Source organism: Pseudonaja textilis, chromosome 1 (genome assembly GCF_049901715.1).
Source record: "Pseudonaja textilis isolate UNSWEBS1 chromosome 1, rPseTex1.2, whole genome shotgun sequence".
Taxonomy (NCBI): domain Eukaryota; kingdom Metazoa; phylum Chordata; class Lepidosauria; order Squamata; family Elapidae; genus Pseudonaja; species Pseudonaja textilis.
The window spans coordinates 318,168,216-318,186,543 of NC_141990.1; the positions used below are offsets into that span (position 1 = coordinate 318,168,216).

The 18,328-nt window shown below is 42.8% G+C and overlaps 1 protein-coding gene across 4 annotated transcripts in view; it reads left to right on the forward strand.

Moving 5' to 3' along the window:
- Positions 1–2,210: 2,210 nt before the first annotated feature.
- The window catches only part of CERS4 (ceramide synthase 4), a 32,579-nt gene continuing 16,461 nt past the window's right edge, over positions 2,211–18,328 (forward strand). The window contains exons 1-4 of one of the 4 annotated variants that reach the window (XM_087922576.1): positions 2,277–2,294; positions 4,783–4,908; positions 15,072–15,245; positions 18,097–18,214. In XM_087922576.1, the coding sequence (XP_087778702.1) occupies positions 15,076–15,245; positions 18,097–18,214 (288 nt within the window). In that variant the 5' untranslated portion in view covers positions 2,277–2,294; positions 4,783–4,908; positions 15,072–15,075. Of the gene's footprint in view, positions 2,304–4,782; positions 4,909–14,101; positions 14,571–15,071; positions 15,246–18,096; positions 18,215–18,328 lie in introns of those variants that run through there. The other 3 variants (XM_026722493.2, XM_087922575.1, XM_087922577.1) reach the window with 3 other exon arrangements.

Consider the following 18,328-nt stretch of genomic DNA (forward strand, 5'->3'; position numbering starts at 1 on the left):
CTTCTCCCTCTTCTCCTCCATCTCCACCTCCTCTGTCTCCTTCTCCTCCTCCTCCATTTGCTATTTCTCCTTCTCCCTCTTCTTCTTCTCTTCCATCTTCTCCTCCTCTTCCAGTTTCTCTTTCTCCTTCTTCTCCCTCTCTTCATCTTCTCCTCCATCTTCTCCATTTCTCCATTTTCTTTTTCCTTCTTTTCCACTTTCTCCTCGTCCCTCTCCTTCGTTTTCTCCTCCATCTCCATCTCTGCCATTTCTCCATTTGCTCTTTCCTTCTTCTCCATCTTCTCTTTCTCCTTCTTCTCCCTCTCCTTCTTTGTTTTCTCCTCCATCTCCTCCTTTTCTCCATTTTCTCTTTCTCCTTCTTCTCCCTCTCCTTCTTTGTTTTCTCCTCCATCTCCTCCTTTTTTCTCCCTTTTCTCTTTCTCCTTCTCCCTCTCCTTCTCCATCTTCTCCTCCATCTCCTCCTTTTTCTTTTTCTCTTTTTCTCGTTTGTTCTATATACTGTTGTTTTTATTATTATTATTATTATTATTATTATTATTATTATAATAATAATAATAATAATAATAAGAAAGAAGAAGAATAACAATAACAATACATCATGCAGTCCTAAACGTTTGGGAAGTGTTTGACTAGTGATTTGTGATACGAAACCCATGATAGTTATCTCGTTTGTTTTGTATACTGTTGTTTTTTGTGAATAATAATAATAATAATAACAATAACAATAACAATAACAATAACAATACATCATGCAGTCCTAAACGTTTGGGAAGTGTTTGACTAGTGATTTGTGATGCGAAACCCATGATAGTTATCTCGTTTGTTCTGTATACTGTTGTTTTTTGTGAATAATAATAATAATAATAATAATAATAATAATAATAATAATAATAAGAAGAATAACAATAACAATACATCATGCAGTCCTAAACGTTTGGGAAGTGTTTGACTAGTGATTTGTGATACGAAACCCATGATAGTTATCTCGTTTGTTCTGTATACTGTTGTTTTTTGTGAATAATAATAATAATAATAATAACAACAACAATAACAATACATCATGCAGTCCTAAACGTTTGGGAAGTGTTTGACTAGTGATTTGTGATGCGAAACCCATGATAGTTATCTCGTTTGTTCTGTATACTGTTGTTTTTTGTGAATAATAATAATAATAATAATAATAATAATAATAATAATAATAATAATAACAACAACAATAACAATAACAATAACAATACATCATGCAGTCCTAAACGTTTGGGAAGTGTTTGACTAGTGATTTGTGATACGAAACCCATGATAGTTATCTCGTTTGTTCTGTATACTGTTGTTTTTTGTGAATAATAATAATAATAATAATAATAACAACAATAACAATAACAATAACAACAACAATAACAATACATCATGCAGTCCTAAACGTTTGGGAAGTGTTTGACTAGTGATTTGTGATACGAAACCCATGATAGTTATCTCGTTTGTTCTGTATACTGTTGTTTTTTGTGAATAATAATAATAATAATAATAATAATAATAATAACAATAACAATAACAACAACAATAACAATACATCATGCAGTCCTAAACGTTTGGGAAGTGTTTGACTAGTGATTTGTGATGCGAAACCCATGATAGTTATCTCGTTTGTTCTGTATACTGTTGTTTTTTGTGAATAATAATAATAATAATAATAACAACAACAAGGCCTGCATAAGTGCCTCCACGTGCCTACCGTCCCTGTCCCATTGTTTTTATTAATTCGAATCCACTTCACGCATTCGTAACCATGCTTATACCTCTTATTGGCAAATAAAATCAAACAAAGCAATGGATAAAGAGTTGCCTCTCGTCCTACGGTTTGGGGCTTTGGAAATCGGTTTGACACCCCCCACCCCCAAAATCTTTGAGGGAGCCCCAGCAACAGCGGAAGGCTGCTCCCCTGCCTTCTTTCGACTTAGCCCCGGTCCAAATCCTGCCCCGGTCCGTCGGTATGTTTTAGCCTCCCCCGTCCCCCAAAAAACCCCGTCCGTCCCCCGGTTGCTCTTCCCGTTTCAAAGCCTTCTGCACGGTCTCAGGAGGCGGCTGGGCGGCCCCACCAGCCTTGCCCCCCTCCCTTCCTCCACGTCTGCCTCGGGAGACACACCTCCCCCCACTCTGGGCGCTCTGCCCACGCTCAGAGGCCAGCCGCGCCCCTCGCCCGCCCTCGCTGAGCTCCACCCCGCCCTCAAAACCAGCCCGTGTCTCGCAGCAGCGGCCGGAACCGGCCCAAAGAGCCACCGAGGGAGCAGCGGCAGGTCTGGCGCGTGTTTTTTTTTTAATGGGGAGACCTGGGAAGGGGGACGCGGGGTACCCAGAGGGCATCAATTCGCCCCCCATCCGTCTTCCGCTCTTCGCGCCAGGGCTGGAGTAGCCGGGCTCTCATCTCCCCCCACCGCCCCGTGGGAAATTGGGGTGCTCTTTGGGGGTGGGGTGGGGGTGAGAGAGGGGGCAGGGGTGGTTTGGAAACAGGGACCCCCTCCTTGCGCATCTTCCAAAGGGGGAGGGTCGGGTGGGGGGGCAAAGCGAAGGATTCTCTCCTAATGGGACTTCCACTCCCATCGCTCTCTCTCTCTCTCTTGGAGGGCTGGCTGGGGATGATGGGGAAGGGGGAAATCAACGCCGGTGGGGGTTTTTTTGAGGGGAGGGGACGGGGAAAGGACCCCCCTTCCCCGTCCTGCGTTCGCCCCCTTCGCCGGGCAGGAGCGGCCACGAGCTGGAGGGGGCGCCGCTGTTTCCTGGCTGAGACCCCCCCCCACCACCATTTGTTTCCCGGGGGAGGGTCTCCGGAGATCATCAAGACCGCACTGGCGGGGGAGGTGAGGGTGGCTCGTGTTCTTGGGTCGGAAGGGACTCTGAGGTGGTCGGCTGTGTGGGGGCAGTGTCCGTGTGGACAGAAAGGTGGAGATGTGTGTGTGTGTTTGTGTGTGTGTGTAGGGAGGGGGTTGGGGAAGAGACACAGAGGGGCTCTTTCCCTCCCTCCCATTCTTGGGCAAGGGGCATGACAACTATAGGACAAATATAAGCATTTACACACACACACACACACACACACACACACACACACACACACGCACGCACGCACGCACGCACACACACACACGCACGCATACATGTATTAATCTTTGTGTCATTTTGTATCTTATTCATTGTGCTGCATTTCAGTCACTTCTTAAATTCTGATTTACATTTGATAGACTTCCTTTCATATCCCTCCATACAGAGAAATTATTCCATACTTTATAGTATTCTGACCCGTTTGGTTCTTTCAATTCTAATGTCATACTGTCTGGTTCAGCACATTGAAAAATCTTGTCTATTATTGCTTCGTCCTCTGGGGTTTCTTTTTAGAATGGAATGGAATGGAATGGAATGGAATGGAATAGAATAGAATAGAATAGAATAGAATAGAATAGAATATGGAATGGAATGGAATGGAATGGAATGGAATAGAATAGAATAGAATGGAATGGAATGGAATGGAATGGAATGGAATGGAATAGAATAGAATATGGAATGGAATGGAATGGAATGGAATGGAATGGAATGGAATAGAATAGAATAGAATATGGAATGGAATGGAATGGAATAGAATAGAATAGAATAGAATAGAATAGAATAGAATAGAATAGAATAGAATATGGAATGGAATGGAATGGAATGGAATTCTTTGATTGGCCAGGTTTGATTGGACACACAAGGAATTTGTCTTGGTGCAAATGCACCAAGGTCCTTAATCCTCTTCATGGGCTGCAGCTGTGACAACTGAATAAGAGGACGGATATGCGTACGGGCGAACGCTGGAAACAAAGCATGGAAATATCTCTAGTTTATGGTTCCTCTCTGAGTTTGGTGTCCTTCCCAGTGTGTGTTCTGTTATCTGTGGACATCCTCCAGCCCTTATCTCGCCTGGTTTGTGTTGCTTTTTTCCTTCTTCTTGTAACTGTTTGTGTGGGAGTTTTTTGTCTTCCCCCAAGGATATTCAGAGCTTGGAAGCAAAGTGAAGGAATAAAAGGGGCTTCACCGGTTTTCTGTGACTGTGTTTGTTTGGTATCTCCACCTTGGGTCATCACAAGAACCATAGTTTCTCAGGCCAGAGATGTCCATCTTGTTAACACCTGAGAATCATTCAGATAAGCCAGAACACCCAGATAAGCAGGGATTAATACCAGACAGTCGAGCAGAAAACTTGATTCTAATCAAGAAACTACCAAGGAGGGAAATAATCAAGCAACTAAGGAGAAAACAATATTCTAATCAGGAAACTATCAAGGAGAAAGCAACACTCCACCAACACTGCCAATGCAAGCTGTTGTATATAAACAGGGAACAAACTCCACACTCCCTAGCATGGATGCTGTAACCTAGTTGGGTAATGAAATGTCTGCAAATGAACAACCGAGTTCAGAGAACATCAAGGGCTGCACAAGAGTTATTCAACTTTTTCTAAAACTTGATCTTGAAGGTGAATAACTTCTGATAGTGGACAGAATGGACACCTGTGTCCTAGGAAACTGTGATTCTCTATCTAATTCTCAACAGGAAGGTTAGGAAGGCCAGGAAGAGAGGAAAGTCAGGATTAAACCACATTGTGTGTGTTTAGTCTACCTATCCTGTTAGGCTCCCTTAATATTTTTTTAAGTGGCTAGTCCTTTTGGTTCAAAAGAGGAAGGAGGAAGTAGGTTGCTCTCCCATCCGCCTGCCAGTCCCGTTGGTCAGGTTCTGTGCCTTTATTTCTCTCTCCAGATGTTGATGAATGTGCCATCAATCGCCTGTTGTGTGACAACGGTTTGTGTCGCAACACGCCTGGGAGCTACAGCTGCAGCTGCCCCAAAGGGTTTGTCTTCCAGACTGAGACAGACACGTGCGAAGGTAAACTTCTCTGTCTGTTTTCTGCTGAATCCCAGTAGATCCCAAACAGCTTATGGCCATGAGGCAGGAAATTGGGACAGAGCCTTGCAAACTCTCCAGCTTTTAATTTCTTCTTGACAGACTTGAACTCTGCGCCCTGTGTAACAAAATAATAGAATAGAATAGAATAGAATAGAAATAGAAATAGAAATAGAAATAGAAATAGAAATAGAATTCTTTATTGGCCAAATGTGATTGGACACACAAGGAATTTGTCTTGGTGCAAATGCTCTCAATGTACATAAAAAGATACATTCATCAAGAGTCAAGAATCATCAGGTACAACACTTAATGATAGTCATAAAAGAGCAACCAAATCATACTAGGAAACAGTCCATAAAAATCATAAGGATATAAGCGACAAAGTCCCAGTTATGCAATCACAAGTGGGAGGAGATGGGTGATAAGGAGTGATGAGAAGATTAATAGTAATAGTAGTGTAGATTTTGTAATAGTTGGACGCCGTTGTGGGAATTATGTGTTTAGCAGAGTGATGGCCTTTGGGGAAAAAACTGTCCTTGTGTCTACTTGTTGTGGTGTGCAGGGCTCTATAGCCTCGTTTTGAGGGAAGGAGTTGAAACAGTCTATATATCCAGGATGTGAGGGGTCTGTAGATATTTTCACAGCCCTCTTTTTGACTCGTGCAGTATAAGGTCCTCCATGGAAGGCAGGTGGGTAGTAATTGTTTTTCTCTGCAGTCCAAATTATCCTCTCTGGAGTCTGTGTCTCTCCTGTTGGGTTGCAGAACCAAACCAGACAGTTATAGAGGTGCAGATGACAGACTCCATCCTTCCTCTGTAGAACTAGATCAGCAGCTCCTTGGGCAGTTGGCGCAGAAAGAACATTCTTTGTTGGGCTTTTTTGATGAGGTTTTTGATGTTAGGTGTCCATTTTAGGTCATGTGATATAGTAGAACCTAGAAATTGGAAGGTCTCTACTGTTGATGCTGTGTTGTCTAGTATTGTCGGAGGTGGTAGTGCGGGAGGGTTTCTTCTAAAGTCTACCACCATTTCTACGGTTTTGAGTGTGTTCAGTTCCAGATTGCTCTGGTTACACCACGAGGCAAGTTGTACAAACTCCTGTCTGTTTGCGGATCTGTCGTTGTCTCGAATGAGACCAATCGTTGTGTCATCTGCAAACTTCAGTATTTTAACAGATGGATTGTTTGAGATGCAGTCATTGGTATGTAAGGAGAAGACAAGTGGAGAAAGCACACAGCCTTGGGGGAGTGGGGGGCAGGGTTTTTTTTCTACCGGTTCTGTCCACCTCTGTAGAACCGGTAGTTCTGAAGAGCAGCAGACATAGAACCGGTTTTTTTGCCCACCTGCCCACCTGGGCTCTTACCTGATCTTTATTTCCTGATTTTTCAACTTTAGCTGCCAAACGAGGCACAGCGTGGTAATGATGATTTATGATGATTTACAGGCTCACAGCGGGCAGGGAACCTCTTAAATCCTGAACCGGTAGTTAACCCTTTCGTATCCCACCCCTGGGGGCCCCTGTGCTAATTGTACAGGTATCAGGTGTGATTCTGCCTAGCTTCACCTGCTGCTTCCTGTCTGTTAGGAAGCTTATGATCCGCTTACAAGTGTGTTCAGGTACCGTTAGTTTAGTTAGAAGAGCGTCTGGAATGATGGTATTGAATGCTGAACTGAAGTCTACAAAGCGGATCCTCACGTAGGTATTTGGAGAGTCAAGGTGTTGTAGGATGTAATGCAGAGCCATGTTAACAGCATCATCTGTCAATCTGTTTGCTCGGTATGCAAACTGCATGGGGTCTAACAGCGGATCCGTGATGGTTTTCAGGTGGGACAGCACAAGCCTTTCGAAGATTTTCATAACTACAGATGTTAGAGCAACTGGTCTGTAGTCATTCAGTTCCTTGATGGAAGATTTCTTCAGCACTGGGATGATGGTAGAGCGTTTGAAGTCAGAAGGAACATAGCGCATCTCTAGTGATCTATTAAAGATTCAGGTAAAGATGGGGGCCAAGACTTTTAAGCAAGAAGGAGTTATCTTGCCTGGCCCTGGTGCTTTTCCTGGCTTCTGTCTGTGAAATAGATCTTGCACTTCTTTTTCTGGGATCTCCAGAGGTTGTGAGCCCAATGAGTTGGGGCCAGTTGTAGGAGGCTTGGCTGTTGTTGGTGTGTTTGAGATGTGGGTTGTGGAGATAGGTGGCTGTAGTTTCTTTTCAAACCTGCAGTAAAACACATGCAGGTCATCTGCTAGTTGTTGATTTCCTTCTGCCTGGAAAGGGCTTTGCTGAAGCCAGTAATGTTTTTAAGAGTTTTCCACATGTTTGCTGGTTCATTTGTTGAGAATTGATTCTTTAACTTTTCAGAGTAGCTTTTTTTTGCTGCTCTGATCTCTCCTGTTAATATGTTTCTGGCCTGGTTGTATCACATTCTGTCGCCTTTTCTTTTTTTTTTTTAAACAAATTTTATTAATTTTTAAAAACAATACACAGACAAACAAAACGTAAGATATAAAAACATAAGACATCTTTTCTGAAAAACAAATAAAACATCTTGTTTAAAGACAGCATAATTCCAAACTATCACATTTCCATACAAGCACAGTTTAATATGCATATTTATCTTATATATTCAACTTCATATCTTTTCCCAACTTCTCTCTATTTCTCCCTTTCCTTCTATTCAATTATATTTCTTTTACCTTGATTTGTATATATTCATTGTAACCATCTGTCTTATTTGCAATTTCATTATTCTCTTCCAACATTCTTCTACAGTTTTATTAATTCAAACATAGACAAACAAAACACAAAACATAAATACATAAAACTTCTTTTTGGAAAGCGGCTTAACCCCGGGTCACATCTTTTTATACAGACATAAATCAAATTCATGCTCACCTAATATACTATTTCATATCTTATTTAACATTCTATGTTTTCTATATATTTTCTCTCTTCTATTCACTCTCTTAATTCTACTTTATTCATTTCATCTCAATTTAGATAGTTATACTTGCATCTTTTGTCTGTTCTCTTTCAATTATCTATTTATCTTTTCTTTCTAATACAATATTTCTCCTGTAATCACTGGTTGAAGTATGACAACTTTTTATCTTTCCCCCAAATTTAACACTTAAAAATACATACTTTCCATACTGATTCTGCTTAGTACATTCTAAATACTGCATTTTAGAATATTGAGACAAAAAAAAAGAAAAATAGGCTAATAATATAGTAAAAACAATGTTCCATAGGAAATTAAACTCTATTGTTAAATCTTAAACATTTTATACATTCCCTTTAATATATTATTAACTCATATAATATTTCAGTTTTCTAACTCGATTTCGAATACTAATATCTAGAATACAGTCTTATGTACTTTTGCAGAATCTCTTTTTTTTTAAGATTATATTTTACCCTTGGTCTCTGAAAAAAACCTGTTTTTTAACATCTTGTTTTAAACCTTTATGACTCCTTTTCCCTTTTTCCCTTCCTTTCTTATCAATTCTAGCCTTTTTACCCCCCCATCTCTCAATCTCCACTCTCTTAGTCTCCCCTCTCTGTTGTATTTCTCTTTTCTGTTGCTTTCTGACGTTGTATCGATTTTTCGCCTTATTTTTCCCTTTCTTGGTTGCTTTTTTAAGTTCTAAATTCTCCATTTTCTTTCCCCCCTTTCTCTTTTCTTCCTCAACTAAGATTATTTGTCTATTAAAGATGGCTTCTTCTTCTCCATCCCAGCTTTCTTGTTGCTGTATTTCCTGGTAGGTGGAAATCGCCATTTCTAAAAAGTGAAAAATAGATCCAGAAGAGCCATTGCTGCCTTGTTCCTCTTGCTTTTGAAATTCCATTTGCAATTCTTCAACAGATAATGCCATTTTTTAAAAAAAAAACAACCCAAATGTTTTTATTCTTTCAAGAAATAGTTCCCAAAAGTCACAAAGCAGTCCAAATCAAGACAAACTATTTCATTAGCACTTTCTTCTTTTTATATTTTCTCTTCCTGGGGTAGAATTCAATGACACAGTTCCAAAATAATTTTTAGAAGTCTTATTGCCATTTATTTCTGGTCTTATAAACTCCAAGCAGTCTCCTCCAGTACAATCTTAAAATAAGTTCTTTACCTCTTCCTTCCCACTTACAGCAAAAAGATTTTAATTTTTAATTCCAGTGTTCAGAAATCTTTTATCCCCTTGGCTTTAATTTTCAAGTTTAATTACCTGCTGTGCCCAAGCAGGTTTTTCAGATTTCCATCTGCTATTTCCATAGGGAAGGAGGGTGTGAGAAAAAAAACTTTCCCTTTCAGACTTTCTTCCGCCGCTTTGCAGTCTTCTTGGGAAACAATGTATCATTCAAGAAATTAAATATCCAGGATATTTAAAGGTTCCTCGCTGTCCCGGTTCAGCCAGAAACTTTCACTTTCTCCAACTTCCTCCTGCACAATCTTGTCCGGCTGCAGGCTTCTTTGTGGCGGCCATTGCTGACCGCTGCTCCACCGCCTTGGGAAAAGGGAGTTTAACCGGCTGGGGAGGGGGTTTGCGATATCCCCAAGCCCCTACCCGGATCTCCCCTATCTTTGGTTGCCTCTATGGGGCAACCATATCCTCCAAATCCAACTGGATCGGAGGCACTTCGGCGGTGAGCGCAGCGGGAACCGCGCACGATCACGGATTCCTGCCGCCGCTGAAACCTTGCAAACCGGAAGAGACATTCTGTCACCTTTTCTGTAGACTTCCATTTTGGAACGACGTAGCTGCTTGAGTTTAGCTGTGAACCAAGGTTTATCGTTACTATATATTTGCAGCAGTGGTGGGAATCAATTTTTTTCATTACTGGTTCTTTGGGCGTGGCTCAGTAGGTGTGGCAGGGGAAGGATATTGTAAAATCTCCAGTCAGAGGTGGGATTTGCTGGTTGTCTGAATTACTCAAAATTTCCACTACTGGTTCTCCAGAACTGATCAGACCCTGCTGAACACCACCTCTGATTTGCAGGTTTGTTCGTTTGTTTATTTATTTATTTGTCAATCACTTACAAGGTAATATGTATAAGTATAAACATGAGTAAGAATACAGGAAATAGGTACAAATAAATGGGGACAATAGGACAGGGACGGGAGGCACGATGGTGCGCTTATGCACGCCTCTTACAGACCTCTTAGGAATGAGGTGAAGTCAATAGCGGTTAGTTTGAGGTTAAAGGAGTTGGGGTTAGAGGATGTAACAACAGAATCAGGTAGTGTATTCCAGGCATTCACCATTCTGTTGCTGAAGTCCTACTTTCTGTAAACAAGTTTGAAGCAGTTTACATTGAGTTTGTATCTGTTGTGTGCTCTTGTGTTGTTGTGGTTGAAGCTGAAGTAATCATTGACTGGTAGGACATTGTAGCAGATAATTTTGTGTGCTATGCTTAAGTCTAACCATAGGCGGTGTAGTTCAAGGTTGTCCAAGCCCAAAATCTCAAGCCTGGTGTCGTAGGGCATTCTGTTGTGAGCTGAGGAGTGTAGTACTCTCCTTGTGAAATACTTCTAGACAATATAGTCGTGGTACGACTAGGACATGTGGGACATGAACCATTGCTGTTTACAAAGACTGAACTGAAGAACGTGTTGAAGAGATTGGCCGTAACGGCTTCATCGTTGCAGCCTTTCCCATTCGGTCCTTTTAGGGGTGGGATGGTTCTTGAGTCTTTAAGTTTGGTGTTAACAAAGTTGTAGAAGGCGCGGGTGGATTTTGTATGTAGGAGGTTTTCCTCTTGCTTGCAGTGGTAATTTGTGCATTCTGCCTTTATTTGTTGGCATAGGGTGTTGTATTGGTTTTTAAAGTTTGCTACATAGCTAGCTAGTTTTGTTTTTATGTGTACCTTGTTGGTACACATAAGTCTTCGCAGAAGCTGACATGATGTTACAGTATCTGTGAGCTCATCTAGGTCTGCAGAGGCATCTTCAAAGACATCCCAATCAGTGCAATCTAGGCAGGCCTGGATTTTCAGTCTTGCCTCATCCCACCAACTCCTCACTGATTTAATTGTTGATTTCATGGGTTTAAGTCTTTGTAGCAGGTACAAGGTGTATCGTGCAGTGGTCAGCATCTTTAAGCATCTTTTACTGTTGTGTAGCGGTGGTCTAAAAAAGTATCTTTGCCTCTGGTGGGACACTTGACATGCTGGGAATATTTTGAGAGCTCTTTCCTTAAATTTGCTTGACTGAAATCTCCTAAAATGATGAAAAGGGAACCTGGGTGTTTGGCTTCAGCCTCCATAATGTGGAGTTTGACTTCCAAGTTTGGGCAAGCAATAATTTTGCTGCTGTAATAACAGGAATAATGAGGTAAATATCTGCTTTCCTAAAATGCTCATCTATTAGTCCTAATAGGAACATCTCTGGTGTAAAAGTTAATTTTTAAACCCAACATTTCTTCTAGCCGTGTCCAGATTTTATGCCAAATTTTCTTGTAATCCCAACACATCTGGTAATAGGTACCCCGTTCTTTCAGACATTTCCAGCAGGTGGGCGATTGAGAACTGTGCATTTTTGTTAGCCTGGCTCCAGACCAATTCTTGATCTGCCTGGAATCCACATTGTATAACGGACATTAATGCAAGTGACCAAGTCCAGAGGTTTTTTTACAAGAAGAGTCCTCAACTCCTCTGCTTGCAATAGAATACCTTATGCAACTAAGCTTGAAATTTTGGACCTAGACAACTTAGAACGACACTGCCTATGGTCTGACCCAAGCTTAGTACACAAAATTGTCATAGGTGTAGCCATTTTCGTTTGTCTTAGTATATATTCTTTTTCTTATTTTCCCATGGGGGCGGGGAGTTGCGGGCTTTACAGATTCCTAAGGTGGGAGGAGTGGCGATGAAGCAAGTGTTTTGTCTACACGATCTTCTTTCTCATGGGAAATGTGGCTGTCTGGGCTTGGGGACCTGGAGGTGGAGAGTTATGACATCAAGCCATGCTGTAATACTTCTGTTGGAGAATGTGACTTATGGGGGTTGTTTTTAACTTCTAACATCGTGGAGAAATTCCGAGTTGGGTCAGATTGGGAATTACCATGGACTTTGCCAATGTGGGTGTTTTCCTAAATAAAAGAAATCTTTTTGAAGATGGGCTTGGTTATTTTTCTTTTAACATGGATTTCATTACTTGGAAACCTGACACAACGTCTTACCTGTCAGCTTCAACCGCAGTAACCCCCGGGCAAACAATAGATACAAACTCAAAGTAAACTGCTCCAAACTCAATTGCAGAAAATGCGACTTCAGCCACAACACCTGGAACTGACGACCTGACTCTGTTGTCACATCCTCAAACCTCCAAAACTTTAACCTCAAACTGTCTACCATGGACCTCACCCCATTCCCAAGAGGTCCTTAAAGGGGGTGTGCATAAGCGCACCAGCGTGCCTACCGTCCCCGTCCTACTGTCCCCATTTATCTGTATTGACTCACTTGGTTCTTGTTTATGTTCGTACTTATCCTTGTTATCTTGTACATGTTTGACAAACAAATAAATTAAATTAAATCTTACGCCCAGTTCTGGTCACTGCAATACCAAAAAAGATGTTGAGACCCTAGAAAAGGGGCAGAGAATAGCAACAAAGATGGTTAGGGGACTGGAGGCTGAACCATAGGATAGACAGCTAAGGGACCTAGGTTATTGTGCTGGTTAGACAGTATATAGTTAGTTTGGGAGTGAAAGCTGTGCCCTTAAGAGAATGCTTCATGGGAAATATAGTTAATGCCTCTTGGGAGATGTAGTTCATGTCACGTGGTCACATCTGTAATCCTGATTGGTCACTGGATTGACCTCTGGTTTGGCAGAGGGGGTTTTTGGGCATTATCACCTGGACTGCAGTATTGTGCTGCAGTCTTCCTTTGGTATATCGCTATGGGATGAAGATAACCATCTTTTCACACTTATGGAGGCAACGATTGCCGAATGAAGATAAGAACTAGGGGTGATACAACAGTTTTTCAGTACTTTGGGTGCTGCCCCAAAGAAGAGGGGGGGTCTACCTATTCCCCCAAGCACCTGAAGGCAGGACAAGAAGCGATGGGTGGAAACCCATCAAGGAGAGAGCCTTGTCAGAAATGGCGTGGATGATGGGACAGTGCTGTTTCGAGGGCGGGGTCAGGAAGTTTCAGTGTCATGGCCAGACGTGGGATGCTGCCGATTCACACCGGTTCTAGCGATCCGGTTGTGCTGGTCAGCAATTGGCCCTGCCCGCACAGCCCTCCCCTTTCGTGTCCTACATTTCCATTGGTTGTAGATCAGCTGATAGGCAGGGCAGAGTGGATTGTCACACCACATCTGTTTTACTCACCAGCTCTGAAGGTAAAGTAATAAATGAATGAATGAATTCTTGGCCAGGTGTGATTGGACACACAAGGAATTTGTCTTGGTGCAAATGATCTCAGTGTCCATAAAAGGAAAGGTACATTCATCAAGAGTCGAGAATCATAAGGTGCGACACTTAATGATAGTCATAGGGTATGATAAGAATAGAATAGAATAGAATAGAATAGAATAGAATAGAATAGAATAGAATAGAATAACTCTTTATTGTCCAAGTGTGATTGGACACACAAGGAATTTGTCTTGGTGCAAATGCTCTCAGTGTCCATAAAAGAAAAGGTACATTCATCAAGAGTCGAGAATCATAAGATGCGACACTTAATAATGATAGTCATCGGGTACAATGAGCAATCAAATCATACTAGGAAACAGTCAATATAAATTGTAAGGATACAAGTGACAAAGTTACAGTCATACAGTCACAAGTGGGAGGGGATGGGCGATAAGGAGTGATGACTTTAACAGTAATAGTAGTGCAGACTTTGTAAATAGCTGGACAGTGTTGAGGGAATTATTGGTTTAGCAGAGTGATGGCATTCGGGGAAAAACTCTCCTTGTGTCTAGTTGTTGTGGTGTGCAGTGCTCTATAGCATCATTTTGAGGGTGGGAGTTGAAACAGTTTATATATCCAGGATGTGAGGAGTCTGTAGATATTTTCTCAGCCCTCTTTTTGACTCGTGCAGTATACAGATCCTCGATGGAAGGCAGGTTGGTAGAAATTGTTTTTTCTGCAGTCATAATTATCCGTTGAAGTCTGTGTCTGTCCTGTTGGGTTGCAGAGCCGAACCAGACAGTCATAGAGGTGCAGATGACAGACTCCATCGTTCCTCTGTAGAACTGGATCAGCAGCTCCTTGGGCAGTTTGAGCTCTCTGCTTTGGTGCAGAAAGAACATTCTTTGTTGTGCTTTTTTGATGACTTCTGATGTTAGTATCTCAGGGGCTGCCCCAAAGAAGAGGGGGTCAAGCTATTCTCCAAAGCACCTGAGTGCAAGACAAGAAGCAATGGAGGAAAACTAACCAAGGAGAGAAGCAATCTAGTACTAAGGAGAAATTTCTTGACAGAACAATGAATCAGTGGAACAACCTTCAGAAGTTGTGAATGCTCCAACACTGGAAGTTTTTTTTTTTAAATATAGTTTATTAATTTTTACAATTAAAACCAGTCACAATACATACACAAGTAAGCAAAAGAAAAAAAAAAGAAAGAAGAGAGGAGAGGAAGAGAGGGAAAGAATTTTGAGAAGAGAAAGAAAAAGGGGGAAGAAAGAAAGAAAGAGGTTACAAGGTAAAAAAGTATTCTTATTTTAACAGTTTGCAAGATCTTTTGTTTTCATAACCTTAACTTGTGTCATATAACCACACCTGTTTTTAACTTATATCGCTACCTCGTTATTGTGGGTTGATACTTTTCTTTTATGCCTTATGATATATAATTTATCTTTGGTCAATCCAATTATACCAACAATTCCAGCTATCGTAGTATAGTGAAGTGTCTTTGTGTTTTAGCGCCAAAGTCCATTTATCCATTTCTGCGCATTTTGAGATTTTTTTCAATAATCATTTCTTCTGATGGAATTTGATGTTGTTTCCAGTCAACGCTGGGAGTTTTTAAGCAGAGCTTGGAAAACCGTTTGTCTGAAGGGGTGTAAGGGTTTCCTGCCTAAACAGAGGGTTGGACTTGAAGACCTCCAAGGTCTTCTTCCAACTCTGTTATTCTAAAACCCTCCTTCCAGAAAGACCCTTGCAGTTGCCCATCTCACCTCCTGCCTTTCTTCTCTCTTCCCAGGGAGATGGCGCAGCTCACGCCGTGGTTTTGGAGACAGGAATACTGGCTACCTCCGGGGATCACCTGGGAGGACATGCGGGAGACGGAGGACATCCGCTATCCACAACCCCATCACCTCCTGCTCTGCCTCCCCATCGCTCTCCTGCTGGTCGCCCTCCGGTTCTTCTTCGAAAGGCAAGCTCTTCTGTCTTTTAATTGCTGGCTGAATATAAAGAGAGACAGACAAACTCTACAGAGGCTTCCATACAAAGTTTCTTTGTTGGATCACAAGGTGTAACTCACCGTTACGTTGAGAGTCATCTAACGTCCAGCTCTTTGCGCGGCTGGCTTCATAGTGTAAAAACATAGTGATCTTTCATCCCATAAGGATGGAGCAAAGAGTGAGGCACCAGCGTGCTGCTGGGGGTCCAAGCGGGAGTAAATCGACCCAACCAAGGGTCAATTCAGTGGCCAATCAGGATGACAGATGTGACCACATGACATGAGCTACATTTCCCAGGATGCCTCAACTACATTTACCGTGAGGCATTCCCTTAAGGGGACAGCTCCCAATTCTAACTTAACTATCTCAATTCCCAATTACCTGTTTACTGTCTGGACATGACACAAGTTCTTGGCCAGCCGAAACCAACTCAGAGCAGGAGGAGGAGGAGGAGAGACCATTTCTCCAACTGTTAGGAGAAAACTTTCCTCCCCCTTTCCGGTCAAAAGCTTGAAACAGCAGAACATCCTGTTTTTTTTTTTTTTAATCCCTTTGCCTTGAGCCATCGTTTTTGAAAACAGAATGTTATCGACTTACCAAAATAAGAAGCGAGGGAAATTGAACCTGGCATTTTGATGCTTTCTGACCTAACGTGTTTTCCTGAAAATGAACCCTACCCTGAAAATTAGCTGAGCCCTGCCCTGAAAATGAGACCTACCCTGAAAATGAGCCCTACCCTGATTTTTAAAGTGTGCACCTAAGATAAACCCTCCACCACCCACCAGGGTGGCAATACACATGCTTACTAACCATTGAATGGACTCCATCCCGCTCGGAGTTTCCCAGGCTGTCTGGCAGAACCAGGTCTTCAGTACCTTCCGGAAGAGTATTAGAGTGGGAGCCATTCTAATCTCTGGGGGAATGATATTCCAGAAAGAGGGAGCCACCATGGAGAAGGCCCTCCTTCTGGATCCTACCAGGTGTATCTCCCTCAGGGATGGGACCCGCAACATTCCCTGCCTCCTCGCTCTGATGGGTCACGTAGATGTGACCGGCAAGAGACGATTCCCTCAGATAGCCTGATCCCAAGCCATGAAGGGCTTTAAAAGTGACAACCAGCATGCTTTGAATTGCACCCGGGAGCAAACCTGTAACCCATGCAGGTCCCGCAGGAGAGGTGATGCATGTGTACACCAGGGACTGCACAAAACCATGCAGGGCAGCTGCATTTTGCACGAAATGGAACTGTTGTGGTTCGCCGGCAGCCGGTGCAGATGGCAGCGGTATTGGACAGTGAGGAAGAAAGGGGACCGGTCAGGGAGTCTGGAGAGGACTTGGACGAAAGTACTGCGTCCGATGGAGGGATGGGGCCAGGACCATCTGGCAATGGGGTGCTGCCCCTGGAGCCTTCGGAGTCTGGCAGCAGCGAGTCAGAGGAACGAGGGGAGCCTGTTCCCAGTGCACGTATGTGCAGAGCTGCTGGAAGGTGAGAGCAGCTGAGACAAATGAGGCAACTCGGGAGTAAGGCTTGGAGGTGATGGCCCCTCCCATAAGGGATAAAAGTCAGACCTCGATGATGAAAACTTTGCAGGGAGCAAAGTAGTTCAATAGATTCTGCGTCTTCCTTGAAGCTCTTGTGTATTCTGTTTGGTTTTTTTTTTTCCTGATACTGTTATAATTTATCGGAAACTTCTGTTTTTGGCAGCCTTCCACAGAACTGAAAGGCGGGTGCTTATCTTGGGGAACGGTTTACAATTAGTTCTGGCTGTGAATGAAAATAATTCCCAGCGTTGCATTAAAATAGGTTTTACTTTTAAAAACAAGTTTTTGTTTAATTATGTTTGACGAAGCCTGGGTCAGAACAGGAGCTTCCGGATGCTCTTCAAGGGCAGCCCCAGGTAGAGCACATCACAATAGTCAAGACGGGAGGTGATGAGGGCACAAGTGACCGTGACAAGGGATTGCCAGTCCAGGAAAGGGTGTAACTGGTGCAACAACCTGCAGTTGTGCAAAGGCTCTCCTGGTCACGACTGCCACCTGCTCTGTTCGGGCCCTGGAGAAACCACCCCCGATTACACGCAGGGTCTGTTTGGGGCAGTGCCACCACATCCAAGACCAAAGGTGGTCATTCTCCCTGGGCTCAAGAACCCCAATCCCAGATCCATTCTCAGCCCCATTGGAATTCTAAGTTTAGAATTACCTGTATGTAGGCATTGCTATGATTTGTGTGCTATGTTTCACTTAAAAGCGGGGGCGGGGGAGAGCGGGAAAGGTTATATTCATCGGTTTTGTTTTCTTCGTTTGGCTTTCTAGGCCTGTTCTTAAGTGGTGCGTGAAACGAGAAAGCCAAGGACCGGTTAAATTTAGGGTTTGACTAACTCAATCCAGTTGTCAACTCCTAAAATATTTCTCTGGTCTTTTTAGAGAGTTGCCAACAGAAAGGGAGGAGGGGGGAGCAGTGCGGCAGCTTGCAAACCGAAAGTGCATTCCATAAATGTTTTCAAAGATAGTAACTAGGTGACTGAAGTTTCTGCCGTGCCAAATTCTAACTGGAGAGCATAATTAATGACTCTGGGCTATGGAGGTGTCCCATTGGAGAATATGAATTACGATACACCCAGGGGATGGAGGGGAAAACCAGGGTCAAGGGTGACAGTGAATGATGTGTCTCAGAGTCGGCTACACCCAGGCAGTGCCGGCATGTTAATTCCCAATAAGTCCTTTTTGAGTTTTGGAAGTTTGGCTCGAGACTCATGATTTAAATGGGGGCAACTGCCGGAATCCTGACACCAGTTGTCTAACCCAACCTGTTCCTTTTCTCAGGAAAATTGGTGTCTCCTTGAGCAAACGACTAGGTTTGCGAGAAAAGGTGAGGCGGACACCTTCTCTGAACCCCACCCTGGAAGCTTTTTACAGGAAACAGAGGAAAACTCCCACCAAGGTGAGTTTTGTTCTCGTGGTGTTGGAAGGGGTGGCTCAAACTCCAGCCTTGGATGTCCCAACCGTAGATGGATTGGAAAACCACGACCTGGATGGCTTGAGAATCTCCGCAGAC